Below are 26,420 nucleotides of genomic sequence, written 5' to 3' on the forward strand. Positions count from 1 at the left end.
AGCAGATCACCAATTTTTAAACCATTGAATCACCACACAATTTCACCTCATACAAGCTAATTCAGGCATGTGAACTAAACAAATATGTTTGTTTTATCTGTTGTCTAACAGCCATAGGTCCCACACTAGACAAGGGTAAAAGAAACTACCATTCTTAGTTAAATCTATTTTGAGAGCTGCAAGGGAGAAGGAGGTGAGCTCCAGACTATTCTTGAATGACATCATAACACCTATCCTGAAAACCACTGAAAGCAACAAAAGGGTACACTAACAATGAAACAAAACATAGGAGAATGCAGGTATTGCATAAACACACTCACCTGAATAAGGAAAAGCCTGCCTCACAGTCTAAAGTAAATCCTTAGATATAGCATAAATCAGGAGTATTGCTAACATACAGCTATGGGTTAGGTTGAGCATTGTTGTGACTGGTGAATTTTAACCTAAAATGAAGAACAGCTGTTAAAGTCAGACCCATTTAGGATCTTTGATGGAACCAGACAGCTTAGAACAAGAGGTACATGTGGTAGGGGAAGGAAGTGTGTTACTCTTTTGCTTGCAGGAAAGGAAGAGCACGGGAGAGAGCTTGCACCAGTCCAGGGGAACTAGCAGGATGTTAGCCACGTTCACAACCTCGTACTGCCAAAACTTTAAAGGAGAGACGAGTCTTGGGCCAATTTCTGTATGGAAAGAAGGTGAAAGCTGTAAGCCAAGAAACTCTTTCCTGTTTTGTTCGAAGAAGGTGGACCTTGAGTTTCCTTTTTAAAATACTCTTGGAGTGCATCAGATACTCAGTGCTTCTCCTGTGTATTTTCCTCCTAAGCAAAATATTACAGACCACAGTAATTCTGGTTAAAAATTGACGCAAAAAGCCCCAAGCCCAACTCCCAACACTGCAGATTTAAACTCAAGCAAATGTAAGCATGTTAAAGGACAATTAAACACACAACAAACTTGCCCCTCTTGAAGGGAGAGGCTAATGAATTGAGATTTTAGCTAGTAGTTGGGTCTCAGTTCTTGTTAACATTTCTTTCTCTTTGCTGTTTTAAATGCATGTTCTTTCTACTCAAACTCATTTTGAATGAGATGCAAACATTTGAGTATTTGCTACAGGGCAGAAAAACCTCGAAATCAAACCTCTTGGGAGCTGATTTCAGGAAATGGATAGCGGATTTCAGCAAGTGGTGCAAAATGATAGAATAGCAATTTTCCTTCCCAAGCATACTGTAAGAAACATGGAATAAGCCTTTGTGAGAACACAGTCAACTGATCAGAAAGATTTGATATCAACGCTTAATAATTTACCTACCAGAAGAATTACAGTGCAATTAGGAGCACTGCACTGGGATGTATTTCCGGACTACCCAAGTACTCTCACAGCTAATGCCCTTCTGTCTCCTGGCTGCATTAAAATGCTGTACCTCACTCTACAATACTGACAGCTGTATCAAATCTAAAAGAAACCAGCAGTCACCTGTCACAACACCTTTCAGTACAGCACACACTGATTACCAGGCACTCATTCATTAGCCCCACTTTGTTTGAAATTCTCCCTAATTGTGTGCTTGCTGCTTTTCCATTCATGATAGACAGCAATTCTGCTGGCAAGCTGAAGAATAAAATCTCTGAACACCACCCCTCTTTAAGTAACATATTCCTGCTGTATGAACACACTGAACCATTTCACTGACTCTTACTGGATCTGGTTTTACTGGATCTCACTTTCCATTGGGAAGTGGCTTCTATCCCAGCCACCAGCCTGTGTCCTATGACCCACAAGGGCTCTTCAGCCACCTCACGGTGGCCTCTGCCAGCACAGTGCCGCCTGTACTGACCCCAGGTACATGTTGCGTTGGCAGGGCACGCTGGAGCTGGCAGACTTGCCCCTGCAGAAGGGCTCTGTGGAGCTCCTCAAGCAGAGATGGGAGTCCGCCAATGCTGCAAGACCTGGCTCCATGCTCCGGTGCTCGCCAGCCCCACGGTCCCTGGTGCCGGATAAGATCAGCTCCAGCAGCACTGTGAAGAAAGTGCCGGCAGACAGCAGGAGGGTGGATGTGTTCAAGGAGGAGACCCTAGGTGGCCCTCAGCAGATCGAGCACTTCCCCGTCACTGTGGAGGAGCTGCGGAGCCACTTTGAGGCCCTGGGTGGCAAGAAGGTAAGTGCCTGGGCTGGAAGGACACCTTGAGGGAATGGAGATGGGCCCGAGGGCTGCAGGGTGGTTTCCCCAGCCTCACACCGCCCCTCTCCTGTGCCCCACTAGGAATGGGCAGTGCCAGCCACAGCTCCCGTGAATGTCCTATGGACAATTTGGATCAGTATGTTAATACTAAGTGTTCTATAGCTTTCCTTATTCCATAATGTTATTGGTCTGGATGATTTTAATGGTTGCTGACTGGTGCTATCTGCCAACCTGTCAGGTAAGTTAGTGTGCAATTGTGCTTGGCCGGTGCTTTTTAGGGGGGGAGAAAAACAAGATATTATGGCCTGAGAGAATTCCCAAACAGTGCAAACACTCTAAAACTTTCTGAAGCAATTGCTTCTTATTCGTAGAACAGTATTGACACCCTTTCAACTGAGAAACCTGCTGTAGCTTCACCCATTGGCTTTCACTGGCATAACATGACAGGCCTGGAGAAATTGCAATATTTATTTGTCATCAGGTTTTTGTCTGAGAAATGTCTGTGATTTCTTTGAACTATTTGGGAGAAGCTAGGCTTTTTTAAGCTTAAAAAATGCTTCAGAGAAGTATAAGATACTGAAAAGGTTATTAGTAATCTTAATTAGGGCAACTTCATTTTTGTGGCTAAAATGTCTTTCACCATGTTTTACCTCTTGTGCCTGAAAACTAAAATGTCCCTGCAGGTTTTGGTTGCTGATGGAATATTTCATACCTTCTACATTGTGATTCCTCACTTCTTGTTCAGTTATCAAGTTAAAAAAAATACCTAAGTAAATAAAGTATCCTTTTTGAATAATTTTTACCCCACTTCTCTATCAAAGATATACTAAAACTTGATGTCACAAATCTGTGTTCTACCACCTTCTCACTGCTGCTGGATAACCCTGCTGGTTCATGTAGTCAGTCATTTACGCATTTAATTTTAATGCCCAGAGTGATTTAAACATGGCTTTCTGGTCCAGAAACTAGAGTTCAGAATAATGCATGCTGACTGTGATATAATTCATACACAAAATCCTTCTATTAAAAGATATTAGAAAGCTTTTTTATGTGAACAGTAAAATAAAAATTCATGTGATTCATGAAAAATCTTTCCATTGGCTTTAGACACAAAACACAAAAAATAGCAGGTACCAATAAAATAAAGGTTAAAACTTTATGGGATTATTGAGCACTTTAAAGACCATCTAAAATAGTCATAGACTGCTGCTAAGGGGCATACTCAAATGATTTTAAAATGCAGACCTCTTTTGGTTGATCCAACTTAGTAATTTTTTAATAATAGCAAAATAAACTTTTTTTTCCTATAAAGCAGAATACATTCAGCATTGCAGACATGATCATTCTTGTAGGAACAAATAGGTTCTTTTTTAATCTTAAGATAGGATCTTAAGATCAATAAGACCTCCTTATTGAGTGAGAAAGAATAATTTTTTGGGCTTAAACAGCATTCTTCACTTGACAGAACTGCAGACCTTTACTTAAACAATAATTACCAAGAAAGTAAAAGAACTCCTTTCTCCCAGTCTCAGAACTGTTACACCAATTAAACATTATGTTTTTAGGGTTTCTTTGCAAAATTCGCTCCTGCTGCACCTGGAAATGCTTTGAATTCATGTGCAGCTTAGAATATGACCATTAGTATTGTTATTTCACTGATATACTTTATAAAAATTATTTCCAAGTATATATCTTTTTGCTAGGTGTTCCTCCAAGTGAAAATTTATAATTTCTGATACAAAAGGGAAACAAAGGCTCAATAAAAAGAGTGGGAGGTGGGGAAAAAAGAATCAAGGAAGTGTTACTTCCTCGTCCTTATCATTTGTTTGCTAAGAGTGCTGCATATGAAAAGTATTTGAGTAGAGCTCTAGTTAAAATCCATTTTTTTCTCTGGCCAGCCAGAAGTCAAAAAAGGTGTACTCTCTACAGAGCATGCCTTCTTGCTAAGTCACTGAAACTCGTGAAGGAATTGCGACTGTTAAGATCAGTATCTTGCAAAGAACATTGAAAAGCAGATGGTGCTTGTAAACTGGGAAGTGTCAAGGGGTGGAAAAGCATGAGGAATGGGCCCTTTTTTCAGAATTCAAGTGGAAAAGCTTGAATTCTGTTATTCTGCTCAGGTAGGTGTCTTAGGAAATAAGATTTATATTGCCTTTGAGTATCTATTTCCCCAGCATTGTAAAACATCTTGAGGTTTCCAAGATATAATCAATATGAAATGTAGAAAAATGTAATCTGCATCATAGACTTTCACAGTGTAAGCATTACTTTGACATTTTTACTTAAAAAGAAAAATTTGAAAGTGAGTCTACAAAAAACATCTATGTCCAAGATGTAATAGCACAAAAAATATGTAGAAATTACTGATTCCCCCACCGGTAAGAGTGAATAAGCATTAAAAAAATAAAATCATGTAAGATAAAAATGATCCACAGCAATCTCAGGCTTTTCATGTATAAAGCCTGGACTTTGTATCGTATTTCAAATTAATATGCTGAAGGTATTAAAGTAGCATATTAAGCATTTGATGTGTATCTGGTTAATGACAAGGACCTAGATGTTAGAGGTGAAAAAGGCATTTATTAATATTAATGAATGTTAAGTATTTTAGTAGTTAAATATTACACCATGAGATAAGATACTTGTCAGGAAAAACAATAGTATGCCTTCGGAAGATACATTTTGACTATAATTATATCAAATAATCAGTAATACAAGAAAATACTTACATCACAATATAATGCAAGGCTATGCAAAGGTCTTAGCAAACTGATTGCTTAAGATTGGATCTCTTTCACCCATAGCACATTTCCATGGGCTGGAGGAGTGAAGGATGAGGAATGAACTGATGCATTTTCCTTGCATTTTTGTAGTGGTTTCACCTAGACGCGATAGAGAAGATTAGAACAAAGTTTGAAAAGGCTATATGTAAAACTGAGTCAAGGCCATAGAAATCACAATGGAATTTTTAAAAGTTAAACAAAATGTCTTTTAAGGCTCAGTGCCAGCTAACTATATTACAGTTACCTTATGCATAAATGAATGTGCTCATTAGCCTTATGCTTGGAAAAAGGCTGCCAACTGCTAGAACCATGCTTAAATGGACTATCTCTTGACTAATCAGACTTTCAAGACCATGGCATATCTTATTACATTATTCCATAGGAAGAATAGATTTTATTCTAAGAAGGCAAAATACTGCTGATTAAAAATTCTAAACCCTCTCATTCAGGTTGCATTTCCATTGCAATGCTGTTATTTGTATATGTACAAAATCAATACAGAAAAATCAGGACAATTAAATAATGTTAAACCATAAAGTGACTTCTAAACAATTAGATCAATCACACAAAGAACCCTCTGCTGGTTCAAAAGTGAAAGACATTCTTACAGGCAGCTGCAAATGTATTTAGACTTTTGGCATATTTTTCTTCCTGGTGAACTATATGGTGAACTATGCCCAATCGTTATTTGAGTGGAATGAACATTTCATATTGCAATAAGAGAATACAAAAGAAGAGTAAATAGAGTCATGGACTAAGTTTAATAATTTTGAAGCTAAATCACTTGGTGAAGTCAAAGTACTTCTGCCTGAGTTTATCCAAGTGGAACTTGGATGTATTTCCTTCTTGGGAGTGTCAATAAGTTAATTATTAAGCCTGTTGCTGGAGCCTTTTAATGAAAGCCTGTAGTATCAGGCCTGTCCATATCATTCCATTATTTAGAAATAAACTGATGCCCCATTCTGATAAAATTATAAGTATTTTCCCCTTTCCTATAGGAAAAAAACCTGTTTCTTAGGAAGTAATAATGTACTAAAACATCTATTTACTGTACTGACTTATCACTCCCATGAAACAACTACTTGATTTTATTAGCACTCAAAGGCATTGGAATGTTAAAGCAACTAAGGCATGTGTTTGCTGGGAAGTGATTATGTATGTTTTTCTTAAAATATGTTAAAGCATCCCAACAGAGAAAGTAATTTCATGCTTACTTTTCAGAGAAACCTATTCAAAGAACTCATTAAAACCATTCATTTAAATAATCTGGTATATGTTCATTAAACTGTGTCCTTTGCAGAAAACATATGAACTGCTGCCAGAAAGTAAATGAAGGGAACAGATGTTTAATGTAAAAGGTTAGACCTTCATTAAAATTGTTTAAACAAGCAACATCTTTTTTCCCTTAACACTCTCAGAAACGTTTATATTAATTTAGCAAAGCCATGTAATGCAGAAAAGAATGGAAACCCCACAACAACTGTAGGTCAGTTTTGTACCCTGTTAGCACTTGCATGATTTGTATTTTTGTTATGGATGAATGAAAGCAAATAGTGAGGAGTGCATGGGATGGCCAAACAATTATCGTTGCTGAAAAGCTTGATATTGAAGGGAGTGCTGTATGGTCAGCCTTCTGGATTTTGGCTTCATCTCTTTCTTAGCTCATTCTTTTTGTGACACAATGCATTCCTCCCCTTTGTTTGCATGAACTTTTTTCTAATGGCAAAAGATTCCACAACAAGGAAAGGCTACATTGTCTATGGGACTTGAATTGTAGATCATGAATAACGGTTTTGGTAAAAATTCACATTCATTTTTTTTTCTTTAAAAAAAAAAATTCTTCTGTGCTTCTACTTTCTGAGTGAATATATCAGCTCTTTACAGGTACCTTACAAATCAGCTGAAGAAACAATCCTCCTCCCACTTTGGTTATTCTTATTTAACCCATCTCTGAACGGAACTGGCTTTTCACATTTTGGAAGATGTATTACATTTTTGCCTTTCTAGAGACTGGACATGTTGTCAGAGTTCTCAGTGATCTCTGCAATGTTTTACACCAGAGAAAGCAGCTGTTCCAATGGTGGGATTGGAACTTTCCAAAGCTCCTTTGTTCACAAACAGTCCTATGAACTATTGCAGTACAGTGTATATTTATCTATATATACACACACATACATACACATATATATATAAGGGTCTTCTGTAAAGTACTGCTGTTCGTTCCTGTTTAAACAATGAATTGGCAGTGATTCACATTCCATCCCAGTGTATCACTTGCAGTCTTCAGTTCTTCTGAGCTATTTTCTCTGTGTTAGTTACACTGTTATATACCTTCATTGTATATACACCCAGAAGTAACTATTTTCTGGAGAGTGCACCTGCCTCCCTCAAGGTGTTATGCAAAACTGGATTTGAAATCAGTACAAGTGATTCACACTTGTGACAGCTCAACACCTCAGACCTTCTTCTCCACCATGCCCCTGCTAACTAGTTTCTCTAGTGGCCTGTGCCACTAGTTTCATGACTTGTCTAATTATTCAGTAATTTTGCTTAGGCCAAATGTTTGAATGTTTTCCAAATAACAAGTTTTAATATTTTCCTCTAACAGACCCTTGAGAACTCTTTTATTCTTCTGCCCTTAATCCAGCTTTACCATTTTTTGTGCTTTATTTGGAGGTGCGCACAGCAGAGCAAACAATCTGTATAGGATCTCACCTTAAAAGGGTAGAATCACCATCCACTTCTCGCAGAGAGAGATGTTACTCTTTGAGCTACAGCAACGGGGAAGACTGCTAGAAAGTAGGACAGATCAGTTGGAAAATTGAAACTTGTGTGTAACCAGTTCCTTATGAGAAATTCAATTTGGGTTTAATCTCATTTACATATAAAGTACTGTTGAGCAGGCTGTATTTTTATAAGGAACAGGATGGGATGGACTATAGTCATATGCCCGCAACTAAACTTTCCAAAGGAAGTCTCCTTTGTGCTGAGATTTAATAGATAGGGTTTTTGCCTCGCAATGTTCTTGTTGCTTACTGTTTATTCAGAATTCACAAAGATTCATCATGTATCATGTGCGGCAGATGAGGGTGGCTTATTTTTAGGATCACTTGTCCTCAACAAATTGCAATGATTTCAGGTGTAGGTCTCGTTTTTGTCTGATTATTGTCTGGCTCCATTCCCTACGTTCTTTCTGCCCTACTCTTAAAAAGACTTCTTGCCTGGTTTTTTGGCTGTTGTATTTTTAATTTAAAGAGGCACTTTTCATCTGTTATGATGAATTGAGTGTTTTGTGGAGTACAGTTAGCTAACAGAAAAAATGATTTTGACAGTGCATCAAACACTACTTCCTAGGATGACTGACTTTCCTAGGAAGGCAGTCTAAAAGTCTTTCTGGAACAGGGAAGCATTTAAATAGAAGCATTTGAAAAACACAAAGCACATTTTCTCTACAAGATTAAGTAGAAATTTTTTTATGCTATTGAACACAATCATACTTCGATCATTACGTGGTAACAGATATCCCTAAAAAGTTGTATATATACACACAAGTTTAGCAGGTATTGTAAAAGTCTAGAAAGTGAGAAAAGTGCATATCCAGAAAGGCTTTTTAGTAATAAAGGCCTTCTGACAGTTTTTGAGATATTTTCAGGACTTCTACCTGTATCACTGCAGATACGATGTTTTTCCTTTAGTTCCTTCAGCAAAGACCAGTGAAATTAAAGAGAAATATTATTTTCATTTTATTTTGTGCTAACTGAAGTTCTACAGCTGAGCTGTGGAAATGGAGTAAATGGAGGAGAATCTCATTCAATTCAGGAAAACTGAAAGAGCTAAAAGAATCAGGTTGGGTTTTTCTTCTGAAGTGCCAATATTGTAATACAAAGCTATTTGTAGTAGTAGAATAGAGCGTCTATGTATGTTTCTATATGCAACATATTGAAAATGGCACCAATGAAAGAACACTAAGTTGTATGGAAAGAAACACAATGTTGTCTCATTTTGCTCTCTGTCTTGGTTTTTTGGGAGGATTTAGGAGAAAGTGGTTTTTTTAATTTTTACTTTTCACAATGCACAGTAAACTGCAGTGGTTATGAGAAGAAATTAGATTTAGAAAGAATCTGACTTAATTTTTGTAAGCTGTTAATTGTATTCTGAACAGACAGGATATTTGATATTTCAAATATTTCTTTAGGGCCTGATTTAGCAGAAATTACTTTCTTGTAAGTTCAGGACTATAGCAGACTGACTAGTGTTTGGCTCAAGTCTCCAGAAGGCAGAGAAAAGGAGAGAAGCTCTGCCTTCCATATGTGGATGCTATCTCTAATCTGACTGTGTGCTATTAAGCAAGCACACCAAGTGAATGGAGAAATGACGAAAATGTCCCTTGGGGATTCTTAGGAAAGGCACACACACATACACACACACACACACACACACACAAAAGTCATGAAAGGTTCTTCTTTAAAGCTACAATCACTTAGAAATGACCTAGAAATTGGGTGTTGTAGAAATAACCTTTAACATTTTAAAATCTGCAGAGACCAATAAAGTTAAAACCTTTTAACTTAGAGAGCTGTATGTGATGTCCATTGAGTTTTGTACAGTTTGATCTTGAGGGTGAAGAATTGTGATTTCTGGGTCATCAAAAAAATTACCTCTCCTCTTTCCAGACCCATTAAGTCAGTAAATACCTCACTTTACCCAAGTCTATTTTTGTTGTATGGTTTCCAACCTATTAGCCAGCAGCATCAGAGCTTGATAACCTCTGTGGGAAACTGACCATAAAGCACTTGGAAAGGCACAGCTCCTTTCCACGGTCAGCGGCCAGAAAATGACGTTTGGAAAAGTATGTTTCATTTATAACATGTTCTTTAACTTCATCTCCACATTTAGTTTCATTTTAGTTTGAAATATTTTATAGACAATACTTCTTATCCTAACTAACTTCTTCTTAAGTATTTGTCATTTGTGGCAGAAAGCAACAAATCTTAAAACATTTTCACCGTCATTCTGTATGCTGGTTTTTGGAACAATTTACCAGCCTGTGGCATCTTAATCAATTCTTGAAGCATGAAAGTGATGTGGAAAGATAGGAAGTAAATAAATCCATTACTAGCGTGTCTTGGGAAACAGCACTTGGAGGGAAACGTCATATCTGGGTTAAGTTGATTAGGAAGGAAATAAGCTTGTGACGTAAAATCTGAGAAATCCACAAGTGGTAGTATGCAGGGGAGAGCAGAGAGCAGATCCATAAATTAAACAGGAGTGAAAGAGACATTGCTTGCTGCTGCAGAGTACAATGTGCAATATGTCAAATGAACAATTTCAAGTTAACAATCAAATAAGCACCTGCACCAAAACATACTCACAATTACTGACTATTTCGATAGGCTACTAAATATGTAAAATAAAATTGCCAATATGCCTATTCCTGTTATTTTTCCTCCAACCTGTATAAAGTTTGTGAGAACAAACTGTTAACAATTCTGTTATTCTCTGACAGTAACTAGTAGAAAGAGAAATGGACTCACCATGTTTTCTGAGGTTGTTGTCAGGAGTTTCATGCTATGTTCTGAATCTTCATGAAAGCAGTACAATTCCTGAGTTTTCAAGGAGAAGTATAGCATAGAATACCTTCCATCTTTATATGTCGAAGGCACAGGTAGTACCAGTATATTGGTAGATGCCAACCTGGGCTGTTATAGTACAGAAGGTACAAATGACCTGCTAAACACACTTTACTACATCAGCTGTCTTAATAGAAGGGATCCTTTTCACAAACAAGATGTCTCATGTGTGCTTCTGTTTGTGCTCCTTTAGCTCTGTATCTTCTCCCTTTTGTCAGCTCCCTTTTGCCTTTTTTGCCCTGTTATCCCTTTCAAAAAAAGTTCTGTAAAAATTGTATCCTTTTTTAGATGTTTGCTGCCGAGATTCAAAGTAACACGGTATGTTATCTTAAAGCTAAGTAATCTATAGGCATTTAAAAAATGGGAAAGAAAAATCAAAAGAAAATACCATTGACATGCATTAACTTTGTTTCTTTTTTCTCTCTTCTGTGTCATGGTGTGACGGTATGTTTGTTTCAACTGTAAGACTTGATTAACAAGATTGGAATAGTAGATGTTACTCAGGATTAAGCAGTTCGTGAACTTTGTATACCCAAGAGTGTTCAAGCTATGCACTGTCTTTCTCTGAAGCTGTTTATATGAAGTTCTGTCATAGATAATAAATATCATTGCTGGACTATGGGTATGAAAATGGTCTAGTAATACTAGTTTTGAGAATCTCCCTATTTATGCCCGCTGTCTCAGTCTCTCCATCATTTACCATAATTTATAGGTCATATTGAATTCTCTGTAGCTACATCTCTTACATAATGCCCTCTTTATACGCTCATTGTTAATCTTCCATTGTAGAATATCTGTTTCATTTTCTCTTATAACTCATTTTTAAACATCAGCCCAGTATCTGACCAAAGAAAATGCTATTTCTTAAAAATATGGAATGCTGATAATACATAATTTTTACTAGTTTTTATAGATAGTAATGTTGTGGGGGGAAAACTAATTTAAAAACACGCAATGAATGTTAGATTAAAAAGCTTTCACTTAAGATAATTAGTTGAGCCCATATAAGCATTCTATTAAAAAAAAAAAGGAAAAAAAAAAAAAAGCAGTGGGGTAAATCTTAATTTAGCTCACTGAGAAAAAAGTTTACAAGAAATTTTAAATTCAGGAGTGCTGTGGACTTTACCAAAAGTTCCCAGTATGTGTATCTCCGGTGATGTGTGAAGCAAATGACTTAGAAGGTTCAGTTGATGTGCCCTGTATTATTACTGAATAAATGAAAAATTATGGGCACTTGAACACATATTGCTTACTGTAGTTTTGGAAGCAGTATCAGAGATTACACCATATGTTTAAGTTTTTAAAATTAGTATATGTTTAATGGAAATAAACACATTCAACACTTTAAAATGTGTCAACTAGTTGGAGCTCTTACAAAGGGAGAAATTGTCTTTAGTTAGACTAAGCCTCTGCATTTTTCTTTTTGCTCTTGACTACAACAGAGGGTTCTGCCACAGTTGCTTGAACAACTAAAGGAAAATACTTCTGTCCTGCTTCTAGTGGGTTCTGGGAACTAGCATGCTCAGTATTACTGGAAAATTATCAAATGTTAGAAGACAGGCAATATTTTGGAAGGAAACAAAGTGGAAGGTCAAGAGAGATTGGTGCATGTGAGAATATGCAGCTAAAATAGAGTGCCTACTAAGAACTAGAAATATTAGTAATTTTGGAAGTCATTTGCTTCCCCACTCTGCTAGTGCTTTTGTTTCTGCTTTCTTATTTTTTATTTCCATTTCACACCACAACATACTTCTAATAATTTCCAGCTATTTAAAATAATTACAAAAATCATGAAATAGCAAATGACTGTGGAAAGTGACAACAGAAAGAACATAAATGTCTGCAGCAATACTAGCCACAAAATGATTGTGTTAGAAAACACTACTCTTAAAATCATTATTTTGTTTTGTTTAAAGGCAGAGCCATACACTGACATATTTTAAGAACCTTAACAGGTCTAAACTGATATGCCTCTGAATCTAAGTAAATTTCAGCAGGAGAGTGTGCAAAGAAAAGTGTATATTACCAGTGAATATACAAGAAAAAAGCAAAAACCGCAAGCCCGCACATGCTCTTATGAAACCCCAAATAAATAACATTTTTATCCAGTCCCACACCTGCAATTAACAATAGCACTGATAAAAATAACAGTTCTTCAATTTCCCCTGTAAGGTTGAAAACACTGAGAGTTATAAAATTACATCCCTAAATATGCATTGTAAGAGGAAAAAAGCTAATAAAGAACAAAAGTATAAACCTAGAGCTGACATGGGAATTCAGTATACAGCAGTGTTCCTTTTACAACTGCAATGCAAAGAGGGTACTAAGTTTATTGTGGAAGCTTTAAATAAAACTTTATTGTGCTAAAACAGGGTAGGATTATTTTAAAAAGTGTTGCATTTTTTTAATGTTGTGGTAAAACTTTTTTCCGATTACTTTGGAATTATTATATAAATAGAAAGGACAAGTTATGTTTGATTGAAATGTTTGGTGTATGTATGTAAACAAAAAGTGAAAAAAGCAAGAGCAGATAGAAGAGAAAAGCTACTGTGTTTAATTTTTGCTATGGTTCAAATCTTAATTTGTGCCTCCTATGTGGTGAAAGAGCATTTTATGCTGCCACAGATCATAATTTTGGAAAAAGAATTTTGACATTTTTCTTGGTTACTAATCACATTGGTTTAGAAAACAGTTTCCATGACTTGAACCAAGCCTGAAAATTGTACCCTGTTAATGCTGGTTACAAAGCTATGCTGCCTGTACCATGTCCAGTGTTTTGTTGCTGTTCTTTCTATTTCATATTCAATACAGCTGTCTCAGATCTGAACCTCTTATTCTGCATGTTTCGCTGGTAATGTATTGCCAGTGATTTATATAGATTTCTAGTACCAACTTGGTATAAATTCTGTTTGATTTGTATGTGATTTTATTTCAATTTACTTTAAAAAGCTGTAGTAAGATTTACTTCTACCAAGTTTTTTTATTTTGCAGTATTCATAAATTTTATCTTGATCTAGATTTTGACATATTGTAGCTGGCCTACTTTAAATGATGTTACTCAGTCACTGTAGTATCACATGCTTGAAAAAAGCTCATTAAAACATGTTTGGTCACTGTCAAATTATTTAACTGTGGCCTCAGTTTCCTTATGTGCTTCTAAAACACACAACTATTTTGTCCTCCAAAAATGCCAGTAGAGATGGACTATTGCACAATATTGGTTTAGGAAGGGAAGCTTCTGTAGCTGCTGTATGTCCTATAGTTCTCTATTTAATCCATTGTCCAGGTGCTGATTTAGCACAAATATTCATTATCTTACTGTGAAAACTGCTATAAAGTTTCAAATCAGCATAATACAATGAGCTGCATATAACTGATACTCCTTCCATGGGACAGAGTCTGAACAGCTCAGTAATTTAATGTATGCCAAACACTGTCAACAATTAAAAGAATTTCCCTTTTTGGCTCAAAGAATGAGGCCATTGCTTTTTAAGTAGTAAGACCAGGGACCCTGTATCAATTTTGCTGTGGTGATAAATGGCAAATCAGGGGGAGGTTTAGTAATTAAGAGTGAAATGGATAGGCATTTCAAGGCATTTTAGCCCTTCAATATTTTTTCTTAGTGTAGAGCCCCATTCTGAGATGGCAATTCTGCAAATAGATCTTCTTTTCCCTCGGGTTGACAACAAGCTCTTTTCAGGGCTTCTGTTCCATGTATACACCACTTATTTTATACCCTTCCTACAAATCAAAATACTGTCTTATTTTAAAACTGTCTGTAACAGCTGAAAAGGATAAGCATCTCTGGAGCTGGTCTGGGGATAAAACGAATGAGCAGGTTCAAGGCAGCCATAGGGGTTTTCTTAAAGCCTCTTGTGAAATTCTGTCTTAGCGAAGTGGTGCATTGCAGAGAATCAACTGAGAATCGTGGCTTTGTCTCAACAGTTTACTTAATGGCTTCATAGAGTTTATGCAGCAGGTGTTATTAGCGCTCCTCTGTAATAGTCACTTTAGGGGGTTTGTCATCAATCTTAATAATGCCATCAGCATTCCAGCAGATGGTAGACATGATTCCATGCACTCCCTGCTTCTAAATTGCACCAGAATGGGTTTCCATCATATTTTTAATTACAAATGAGAAATATATCAGAAACAGACTTGTCTCATGCTGGCATTTCCAAAGGCTTTTTCCAGGCAGGCCAGGACTATGTTGCTTTATCTTTTATTTTTCTATATTTTTACTGAGATTGAGTGATTCACAGGAGATATTATCAGCTCCTTCAGCGCTAGAATTAACCTCAAATCATTCCTGTGTACTCTCCAGTGAAGCAGACTCTTGTTTTGAATTGGAATTTGAGGCGCCAGCTTTTTGTAGGCAATAGTAAATGTTAGGATCCAGTCCAGCAAAGCCCTTAGACATTAAGTGTAACTTGAATTGCTATCGAGAACAATTATTTGAATAGCAACCCTCAAGTATTTAAAGTTACAATCATAAAGAAAAAAGCACTGATGGATCAAGATTCTATGCAACTATTTTTAAAGCAACAGATCTGATTTCTAAACACTTCTCCTACTGCTCCATTCATTTCCTACCTTATCATCCATTTACGGTTTTATTATTTTCCTTTCACCCTATGCTTTTACCCTTTCTCTGTGGGCCTGTTCCTTCTACCTACCCTTCTTTGTCATTTCTTACACATGCATTCTTTTAGTGGAGACCACAAATAAAATGAAAGTTAGGTGGTAGCTAGCTTTCCTTTAGCTAGCACATGTAACAAAAGTAGTTTAGACATGATGGGATGGGGATGAGTGCATTTTTCGAATACACTTAAAAATGTCCTTTAAAAAAAGATTAAATACTTTGAGCATTAATAGTAGCTTTTGGCAATCTATTTAATATACTGACTGCAAATTCCTCTTCCAATCCAAGGTAGTTCAATGTATGCAGAAAAGGTAGTAGTAATTTGGTAAACAGTTTTCCTCTATTTAAAACTTGATGTGTTCTGGCTTACTGACTTTTAGATTAGTGCAGGACTGGATAGCAAGTGGAAAATCTACTATCTAAATGAAGCATAGTCACTCAGTAGGCCACTGAAATTGGAATCTTTATCACTGGCATTTCTAAATGTAATGACTGCATATTCCCTGAAATTTGGCACTCCAGTGCTTAATTCTTTTCATCATGTCTAGAGTGTGAGATCAGAACATAAAAATAGCTTCTTGTGTCAACTTTTTCTGAGAAGCCCATTCAAAAATAGAATCTAATATCAGAGCCAGTACGTAAAACTGAAGTAGTTGCATGAAAGAAAGTTACTTAAATATGGTCAGATTTCACCAAAATATGTCCAAAAAAAAAAAGGAACAAGTGCTGTTAAACAAGGTGCTCCACACAACAGTCCCAACTGAATACCTGCTCCCACCAAGAACATACATATAGTTACAAAAGCCTGACATGAACTGAACCCTGCTTAAATCAGAAGGAAAACCAAATAATTCTTCTTTTAGTTTTCATTTGGCAACTTTTGAAATAGTTGCATACATTAGCTTCTAATTAAGCACCTCTTGGCACTACCGTGGTGCTTTTTCGATAAGTGGCATTTACGTTAATTCTATCCTTATTAAGCAGATTTTTTTGCTATTCACTGTCATTAGGTTATCTGGGTAGATACCCCAATAAAACAGTATGCAAATTAAACTTACACCGATTAAAAGGAGTTTATGGTAATCGTAACACCTTCCAATAACTTTTTCACAGTAGGAAATATCATTTTCTAAGAATAAATCTGAGCTCTAGCACTTCAGCTGGAGCAACAGTGCAAGAAAATCATCCTTCAGAAGCCCCACTAAGATAGGGACACTGCAAAATGGGGCTGGGGCAGCTGGAAACTGTCATATGGGCGGCACTGTGACAGTGAAAGGGAGGAACAGAATGCACATGGTCATAAATTGGTTTGTTTAGAGCAAAACATTCTGCACAGTGCTAAGCATGCAGTTCCTCTGCCCCAGACCATTGTCACTGTATATCAGAACAGCACTTTCCTTCCACAGAGACCATTAAATGGATCATTCATCTATACAGGGACTAACCATATCAGGGATTTAAAGAATATGGATAACTGTGGAACATTGTGGTAAAAGCTAAAACTGGCTATGAAAATAATGAAAACTTAATTAGAAACAACTAAAAGAGAAATAAGGTATTTAAAATTATAGATCCACTACAGTGTAAGTATATTTTGTGGACAAAAGTATTAGCAGTCCCCGAAATGTCAGGGTAATTATAGAGGAAAACATAGTTATTCTTGTTTGGGTACATTATTACAAGCAGCAGTACATAGAAATCAAAAGACAAATTAACAAAGAGATTTGGAACAATAAACACCAGTCTCAAACTACTTAATATGAAGCTACATTAAATTGCATTCAGTCACCTATAACAAAATGCTTCACGGGACTAGGATGACAAATTAATATCATGGCATGAAACTGAGAAGAGTATTCCTAGAACTGGTAACTGAGACTGTTTACTGAAATCTCCAAATTACAAAAATACCAAACCCACTGCAGTCTTGAAAAATGGGAATAATGATGCTTACTACAAAACAAAACCTGAGATTTAAACAAGGTTGCTGGTAGCAAAACTGAACAGTAAAGACAAACGGTAATATTTTATGTCTAAGCAATTTGTAAGTATTATCCCAGACTTCCAGTTTTATTTGACACATATGCTTTTCTGAACACAGGAAAATAAGCTTGAATGAAAATACCTTCTGCGATACTGGCCAACAGCTCAGAAATCTGTCCATAAAAGAATTTACATGCAAATCTCTTAAGCAGGGCCAATATTCCTGTAATTGATATTAAAAATGGTCAAAAAAGATACATTCATTTAAAAAAAAAATCCTATTAAAATAAATGTCCAAAATACTAACTTATATAAACTTTATAGGTAATGAAAATGTGAAAAAACATTATAGAAATATGCTACAAGTTAATAAAACTAATAGTTAAGAGAAATGCAAATCAAATTTATATTGGTGCATAGCTTGCAAGAATAAGAAAAAGAATCTGCAAATTCTGAAGGCTTTTAGCTGTTACTGGTAACTATAGAAAAATATATTAGAAATAAAACCAAAACTGGTTGATTTTGTTTTCAAAGATGCCAACATTGAAAATACAGTATATTTTGAGCTTGCTATTTTGTTCTAATATTGCAGAAGTTGGAACATCGTTAAAGTGATTTTCTGGTGTTGACTACTGAAAGCACAAACGATGCTGTGGTAATATGATCCTGAGGCTGTTCTTACTTATGCCAGGCACTGGCTGGTTGCAGAACCACAGAAGCAGGAGACAGACGTTCAGGCTGATCTAACAACATGCACAGCTGCATTTTTTTTATTTCTCCTCTCCCTCCCTCGCTCATCCTTCATTTCTCCTCTGCATAGCCATTTCTGCATCACAGATTGTCCGTACCAGATTTCAGACATAATGGTCAGCTCTTCAGCTGTTTTAAACCAAAATATCATAATCAATACTGGTTTGTAATTGTAACTGATAACTAACTCTGAGAAAGGGTACAAAAGGAATAGCAGTTTGAAGCCATAGCCCTTCCCACACAAAACACCCTATTCATTTCAGCCACCTGCTGTCTCCTGATACCCTTGGCACAGTATCACATTCCTCTCAGCATACCTACGTTCTGCCCAAGGTCTCTATCCTACCTGTGCTGCAACTGCGCACCTGCACTGTCATGTCTGCATTGTAACCCAGCCGGGTCACAGAACTTATCTTATTGGCACTGTGCCACCATGTCTTTTCAGAGTGGGATGTACAACCTGAAAGTATCTGACAGACTAGTGCGGAAGAGTCAGGGAGCAGAAAGATAGCTACTTTCTCCACTCCAGAAATCTTTCTCTTGCTATCACCCTCCAAAAATACTTTCCATAATAGCCAAGGAAAATATGCTGGTAACTGTAAAAGCAATTAGAGGATAATTCAAATTAGTTTTAAACCAATTATCTCCTGTAAATCTGCTAAAGTAAAGGCAACGAACCCCACAGTATTGGTTAAGATCCCCTATACCACCTTTACATCCAGACACGTTTAGCTTTTCCGATGTTTGATTGTGCCTCCTGGCCTATCTGCTAAAATTATCCACTGTATTCAAGATTACCTTTAAAGTTCAGTTCCATGTAAGAAGTAGCAGCAGTGCTCTTTTGGGGGGAGGGGCGGGGGGAGGAGGGAGACCGATGCGACAAGATGACTGATGACTGGTGATACCATAGGCATCTTTTCTGAAAAAAGAGGTTTACAATACTCATGGTAATAAAACATAGTTAGCCTCTATGGTCTAATCAGTCATTTGTTTCAATGCTGACACATCATACAAAAATCTTTCAGCTAATCTCAAGCAAAAGCTACTGTAACTCACAGAAGTAGACGGATTGTTAAAAAATTATGAGTTTCCACAAGACGTAACCTATCGTACATGTACTGGAAGGAATATTCTTGCAAAGAATGGCTACAGGTCAAGAAATGAAGTACAGCACATATTTAAGATTAAAGCTATCAGCAGCTATGAGAAAAGCAGAGATTTATTAAAGATGAGCGAAGCACAATTGTCCTTGATTGTTAATGACGGACTTATTTTAAAAGTATATTTCCAATTCTTGTTCACTGTTAGTTTCATAAAATTCAAGGTGAATGTATTAATTGATTATATGTTATATGTTACTGTGAAAATGGCTTTTACAATTTATTTTATATTATTTTCTTTGTAAGAGTTCTATTTGAGGATTCACTAAGTTGCATCACATAAAAATATTTTCCTTTTTTTTTCTTTCTTTAAATAGTTACTGGAAAATAGTCTCCAATCTAGGATAATCAATTCAGAGGTCAAATTTTGCTGCTTCTTACACATCATGCATAATATCTACATCTAAAAGCAGTTAGGAGTTACTTCAGTGAGATCATATACCAGGGTAGCATTAAACTGGTATACAATAATAAAGCTGTCTGCAAACAATAAAAAGAAAGTAGTCTAATGAAGGTAGTACATTTTGAAAAAGTATGTCATTTAAGCAATTAAAGGCCTTTCCAGCAAGATTTTGCAGAACTTTTTTGCCAAAGATTTACACAGTCACCAGACCAACCACCTACCCACTCTTTTTCTCTTTATCTGTCTCCAAGGCATCATTTGTTGGTTTTACATATTCTTACATACCAGTAAATGAAATTAATAAAATCTCCTCTGTCAACTTTTCTATGTACAAATAGTGTTTAAATGAGCAACTGGTGTCTTTTATTGCAATGCTTACCACCACTTTCCTCTTGTGGAAGAAACCACATCCAAGAAATGGCAAAAGAAAACTTCCAAGCATCACTGTCTGTTGAACTATAAACTGGGCAGCACACATGAATCTGCAAACTTCAGTGCTACAGAAAGTTACCCTATGTCATTCTGGAGAACATCTCCCCCCAAAATAGCACTCCCTTCTAATCTGCTGCCTCTTCATAGACTCTCCTCCCCCAAAAATGCACATCTGTTTCCGACCAACAGCTTTTAACACATATCCTCTTGATGTCTTCTAACAGGAAACAGAAAGTGAGAGAAGTTCACTTTCATCTACATTGAAGAGTCAGCCTGGGAGCCATTCTGTCATTCCTCTGACAGAGTCTAGTGTGAAAAGAGGGAAAGCAATCTTTGAAAAGATGTCATCAGAAAATGGCCATATCAACATTTCTGAAGGTTAGCATTACCACATTGATCTGATGTCTCTCCTTACTCTAAGGCAGTGGTCTCCAAACCTTTTTGATGGCGTACCCCTATCAGTAAAGCATTTTTGAGCATGCACTCCCAATGTTTGTGTATGTATTTATCTACAAATTGTATACTTGTACTACTCTACTAATACATTATGTACATTAGGCAACATACACACAAGGAGATATTAAAGAAGGATGATGGATAAAATAAAAAAAAAAAAATTCCTTTTAAAAGTGTTTATTTACAAAAAATATTTTCTTTCTGCAGCCCATTGGACTGTCTTGCACAGCCCCTGGGGTGTGCACATCCCACTTTGGAGACCACTGCTTGATGGTATCAAAGAGTGTATGTATCTGTGTTTTGGTTTGTTCCAACAGAGAACGAACATGGATGATACATTTTTCTGACAGAAAATCACTTATTGACTTCTGAGTGTCTAGGACTTGAGTTTATGTAAAACAACAGATTACCCAAATAAATTACATAAAAAGACTTCTCCACTCTGCCAATAAAATTAATAAGCCATCTACATAGTATCAACAAATTACTGACTCCACTCTTTTTTTGATCAGAAAATGTTTAGCCTGCATGTTTACTAATTCCAGATGAGCAGATCAAAGGGAAAAGAAAATTTCAGTGCACAAGACCTTTTCTAGCTAATGCTGCTAGGTTTATTATGCTCATTGTTCAAACTAAATACCTGATCTTTTATCAGGTTTAACTTTGAGCCATTAGTTATCTTTTTTCCTTTATTTCCTACCAAATTAGAGATTTTTAACACCTGCTCATTTCTTCTTGGAAGGATGATTATACATTATGACCATATCACCCCATAACCTTCTCTTCCATCAACTAGATACAGCTGCAATTCTCCATGTGGGAGTATTTTTTTGCGGCTTTTCTCTACATCTTCTCAAGTTTTTCAGGTATCTTTTTTATAATATGGTTGTAAGGACCTTTTTTTTTTTTTTTAAGTCTCCTTTTTTGACTCTCCTAGTTCAAAGCCCTTCTTTTTCCTCTCTAACAAGAGAATGGAATCCTCCTTTCCATACCCACTTTGCCTCTGAGTCTAAATTGGGCACAGTATGTTTCAGAAGCATTTTTTGGTCCACCAGGAATAACAAAGAATATGAACTATGTAAAAATGCACAGTCAACAATTCATGCCTCTTACAAATGAAGCTTTTTCTAAAAATGTGACAGACCCACAGGGGATAATGTTTTTCTATGTTCCTGTGAGAGCCGTAATACCCCATTTTGCATTCAGACAGTCTTAAGAGAAGTAAATTCCCTATAGACTCATTTGAGTGTTTGAAAGCACTGGTGAAAACTCTTCAATTTCTAATAGCTGGGAGTTAGACAATGAAATCTGCAACTCTGCACTTGAATAAATATTCAGGTCCTGAAAAATATAAGATAATGCTGATCCATAGATTATTTCTCCCATCACCACAAGTTTTGAATTTTCTATAACCAGTGACAATATATGTCAACTTGTTTCAATTTTTCAGCAAGAGCAATACCCTCAAACCTCTGAAGTGCTATAGAACTTTTTTGCTAAATGTTTCGATTTTGCCAAAATCTATTTTCCTCGAAGAGATATTGAGCAACATTTACAGGAAGCTCTAAAACTGAGTACCAACAACTTCCATTGTCTGCACTGAAAAACAATGAAGGCAGTGCTCATACTGCTGTTCAACCAATTGTGAAAACTTGGAGAAGCCCATAAGGGATAGCTACTGTAGTCACATCATTGGAAAAAATGGCAGAAAGCCAGAATTCTCCAGTCCTGTTATGCACAGAAGATTTGTCAAGCTCTGTTTACTTTACAGAATTCAGGTAACTTACCATTAATAAAAGAAATAAATTCTCTGAAATAGACACTATTGTATGAGTCCCATATGACAAAGGCAAACAGCTTTTTGCTGGCATACCTCAGCTTGGTGAACATAAGGCTCTTCTTACAAACTCTTATGTCACAAGCACACATTTATCCCTGAAAGAATCAGAAGATATTACACCTTTAAGTTCTCTTGAATGAGCAAATCTTAGAGCAAAATGAGCAAAATGAATGAGCAAAAGCTTAGATCATACAGTTTCTCATACCACCACAAAGAATTTTACATTATGTTATAAAACAACTAGCTTCTAAAGAGACGGCATTTCCTGTTTTAAAGCTAACAAGAGAATAGTTTCTATTACCTTCACTCCCCAGGTGGCTAATAATATGTACCTATTAAAATGTTTTTTTAAAACAGTCCATTAAATTCATTGTCCCCAAATCAGCAAGGAATTTAATCACGTCTAACTTTAAGCACCTGAGTATTCCCACTGCTCTTAATGAAACTATTCACATACTTACGATTAGGTAGAATCCAAGAATCCCTTGTTGAATCAGAACAATACCAGGAAAGTTTTTAAACTCCTAAACATTCTTGAGAATTAAAGCAATGGCTTATAAATATCATGCTGGTAATCTGTTACACAATTCAATCTGCCTTTAAAAATGAACTGACACTGTTTGGCTATGGTGGACTATCTCTCTGTGTTGCCGAAGCATACTTTCAACCTTTCCATTGTTTTGGTCAGATTTGGTTTAAAGTACAGGCTTCTTACTTGGAGAAGAGCAATTTTCTTTCTCTTCTGATTTCTACTTTTTCTGAAAACCTTCTTTTTTCCTTCCAGCTGACTTTCACTGATTCTTACTGCTGCTATTATTCTTTCTTGAACTGTAGCAATTCTTTTGTCTACCACAATTATGTGCAATATGCAAATGTACTGCATGGGATAAGAGTAATAAAAAAAAAAAAATGATCCTCATGTAAGTTATAAGAAGGGTCAGGTAAAAATACTAAGAAACCTAGTATGTTTACACTGAGATCACTCTTCCATGCATGTCTGCATCTATGTCTGATTTTTACTGAAGATTAGAGTCTCTTGTTATATCTGCTTGCTATATCTGGACCTTAAATACCTATGCCAGTTTTACAGTGAACAGGCAGAAAGGCCAGATGTGCCTTGGAATTCTACTCTGTTTGGTGGGATACCCCTTCCCCGGCACTCTGTTCTATGCCAGGTGAACAGATAGCTTTTTGGAAAGTCTCTTTTGTTGCTGAATTTCATAATGTTAAAGGGAAAGAGTAGGTACTTCAAAAGAAAATGGGATTATTTTTTCTTATCTGTATCTTCTGTGTTCTCAGCCACTGCCTTAGTAAAAGAATACAATAATCAAAAGTGAACCAACTTAGCTAAGAAGAAATGTGACTGACCAAGCACATGTTTTTGTAATGCATGTATGTATAGCAATATGTATTACAGTTAGGCTTCCAGAACAAGGAGTTGACTCTGGCAAATGCTATACAGGCCTCAGGCTCTAAAACCAGCCACCAAGTTCCACCCTATACATGTGGGGATAAACCAAAATCAGTTGTACCCCTCTACTTGCTCCAGGAAGGGATTCAGTGGAGATGGTCTCCACTGGGTAGTGTATTTCAGGAGACTGGGAAATTTGTCTTTAAAATCGACAAAACAGTTCCTAGGAGAGGATTTTGAAGACTTTTTTCTTTCTAAAGAGAAGACTAGTCCTGTAAATGGTGTTGGTTTGCACTGAATGGTAGAAAAGGTAAGTGCACTCTAGTATGTCCTTGGTGTTTTATATTCACATTATGGGAGAGCTGACACTGTACAAAGAGAAGTTACTAATTTCTTAGCAAAATTATGGCAAGCAAGTAGATTTGCTTAATTTAATAAGTCTGCAAATCACCAGCAAGATGAGAAAGCTTAAACAAATTGTACACAGTAACCATAAATATGTTATTTCAAAAAAACCTCCAGCCCTGTGCTGCAACAAAGTGACAAAGCACACTCAGAATGAGGAAGATAGGGTGGCGGCAGTGCCAGAACATATAAGAATACAAGTACAAGTAAACTGCCAATAGCTAGCAGAAAGCACGCATCTGAAGCTTCCTCTTTGACTTTCCTTTCCCGTTCGGCAATGGACTTCAGGGCTTTAGTTTGGGTACCTACTGGTTTGCATTAAAACATAGAACAGGAGGACCTATCTACACTGTTTCTTCCTGCCCCCTTCTCTCCATTTTAAGTCAGTAATTTCCTCAACTTCGAGAAATTCCAAGAAATATCATGGTTGGGGGGGAGGGCAGGGGGCAGCGTGATTTTTGGTGGGTCTTTAGAAATACTTTAGTTCAACTACAGCCTGTTTCTGCAATCTCAGAAAATACAGTTGTTTTTAAAAAAAAAACAATACAGGTTGCAACAAATTTATTCTGTCCTATTATGCAAGGACAAGGAGATATACAGATGGATTTAGGGAAGATCAGGGTGCTCTGATATCTGAAGCACAAGGACAAGGATTAAAAAATTAGATTCTGGCTGCTTTACTGAAAGTATATCTTGAAGTCTTAAAATTCCCTCACCTCCCAAAAAGAAAGGGAGTGTCCTGGTTACAGAAATCCAGTGTCATTCAACCCAGTTTTCCATGCTCTGTAGAAAAACCTTGGCAGGACAAGAACTTCCAGCCTGTGGGATTACATAAAATCTCTTCTGCCTCTGATCACAGACAATAGAGATGCTCACAACACACTTTTTTCCCCTTTTTCTGAAACAAGAAGGAAAAATATCTTTATGCTAAATTTAAGACACTTTTCTGGGTATATGGAATTCTTCTTATACAGTCATTTGAATATACAAAGCAGCAACACAAAACTTCCTAGTGCTAGTAACTCAGTGCTGCTCTTTCAGTACTCTGAACTGTTGGCTCCACATTCACTGAGGCTGAAATGCAGATGCTTATAGATTAAGTCTGTACCCCCTTGAAATAAGGTTAAAATGTAGTTAGTAATTTAGATAATTTTCAATAAGGTTTTAGTAGTACTAAACCAACTAAAACATACTCTAATGCAGTATCAGTAAGCAACTGAAATCTACAATCAACTTGGAAAGGACTCTCTGTTAAGCAAATCCATAATATAGTGTATAAAGCTAACTAGAAAATAGTATATCTAATTATAATTGGTTATTTGTAGTACCTACAATGACTTTTTACAGTATAAAATAATGCAAATGTAACACTATCAAGAAAAATATACTATGCTTGCTGTTAAAATGATATGGATTTTTTTTTTAAATCTTTTTGTTATTTCCCCAAGGAATTTCCCCCAATTTCAAAAACTTCATTGAATTAAATTTTTCTGTACTCAATAAATTCTAAATTGAAAATAAGATGCAGTTGCTAAAAAGTTAATAATGCTGCTCCTTTCTACTACTGCTTTTCTTTCAAGATTTGGAAAAAAGGTACTTGTTCCTTCTGAAAAAATACAATGTCTGTTTGTACTTACAGTGGGTTCTCGCAAACCTGTAAGAGGACTACCTAAAGAGAGCACTCCTAGGGCTGATAACACACCGCTGGATTTCCGGGAGACTGTCTCTTTAAAAGAAAGAATGGCTATGTACAAGGCTGCTGTGTCTGAGATAGAGGGTAGCAACTCCTTTCCTCACGTAAGATATCAAGGTTCTTTATCTTCTTAGCTCTGTGTTTGCTTTGCGTAGTGACATATCCTACATTCTTTGTTTATACAAGCTGACTGATGGACCGCTATGGGGATCAAAATTTGAAACCTAAATTACCAAATCTACTTAGCAAACATGTTGATGCATCAGTGTCTGTCTCTACTGAATGAGATTTTTCATGCTATACACCTTTGGTCATTTGGACAATTGCTTTTAATTCATTGGAAGTACTGTTCTTTTTATTCCGCTGTTGCGTGAACTGCACTTATTGGGACTATAGGCTTTAGACAGATTAGCAACACAGTTATTCTTTCAGCTCATAATGACAAAACCCAGCAGTTTCTGCATTACTAAAAATATTACAAAATAATAAAATCATATTCAAAAGCACATTAAGTTTAGACCTCTTGCTGTTCAAACTAAAGAATCTGAAATTGCTGTATTTTAAAATAGCAGCTCTATGAGATAAGGTGTATGAAAAAGTATTGGTTTAGAATAAAATTATTTTAAAATGGGCATTATATGAAAAAATATTT

General features: G+C 36.3%; 1 protein-coding gene across 1 annotated transcript in view; it reads left to right on the top strand.

Annotated features, from left to right (window-relative positions):
- The first annotated feature begins 1,844 nt into the window (after positions 1 to 1,844).
- The window catches only part of XIRP2 (xin actin binding repeat containing 2), a 43,039-nt gene continuing 18,463 nt past the window's right edge, over positions 1,845 to 26,420 (top strand). Inside the window, exons 1-3 of the mRNA XM_054829413.1 lie at positions 1,845 to 2,156; positions 20,188 to 20,341; positions 25,715 to 25,872. Coding sequence (XP_054685388.1) covers positions 1,845 to 2,156; positions 20,188 to 20,341; positions 25,715 to 25,872 — 624 coding nt within the window. The remainder of the gene's footprint in view (positions 2,157 to 20,187; positions 20,342 to 25,714; positions 25,873 to 26,420) is intronic.

Source organism: Grus americana, chromosome 6 (genome assembly GCF_028858705.1).
Source record: "Grus americana isolate bGruAme1 chromosome 6, bGruAme1.mat, whole genome shotgun sequence".
Taxonomy (NCBI): domain Eukaryota; kingdom Metazoa; phylum Chordata; class Aves; order Gruiformes; family Gruidae; genus Grus; species Grus americana.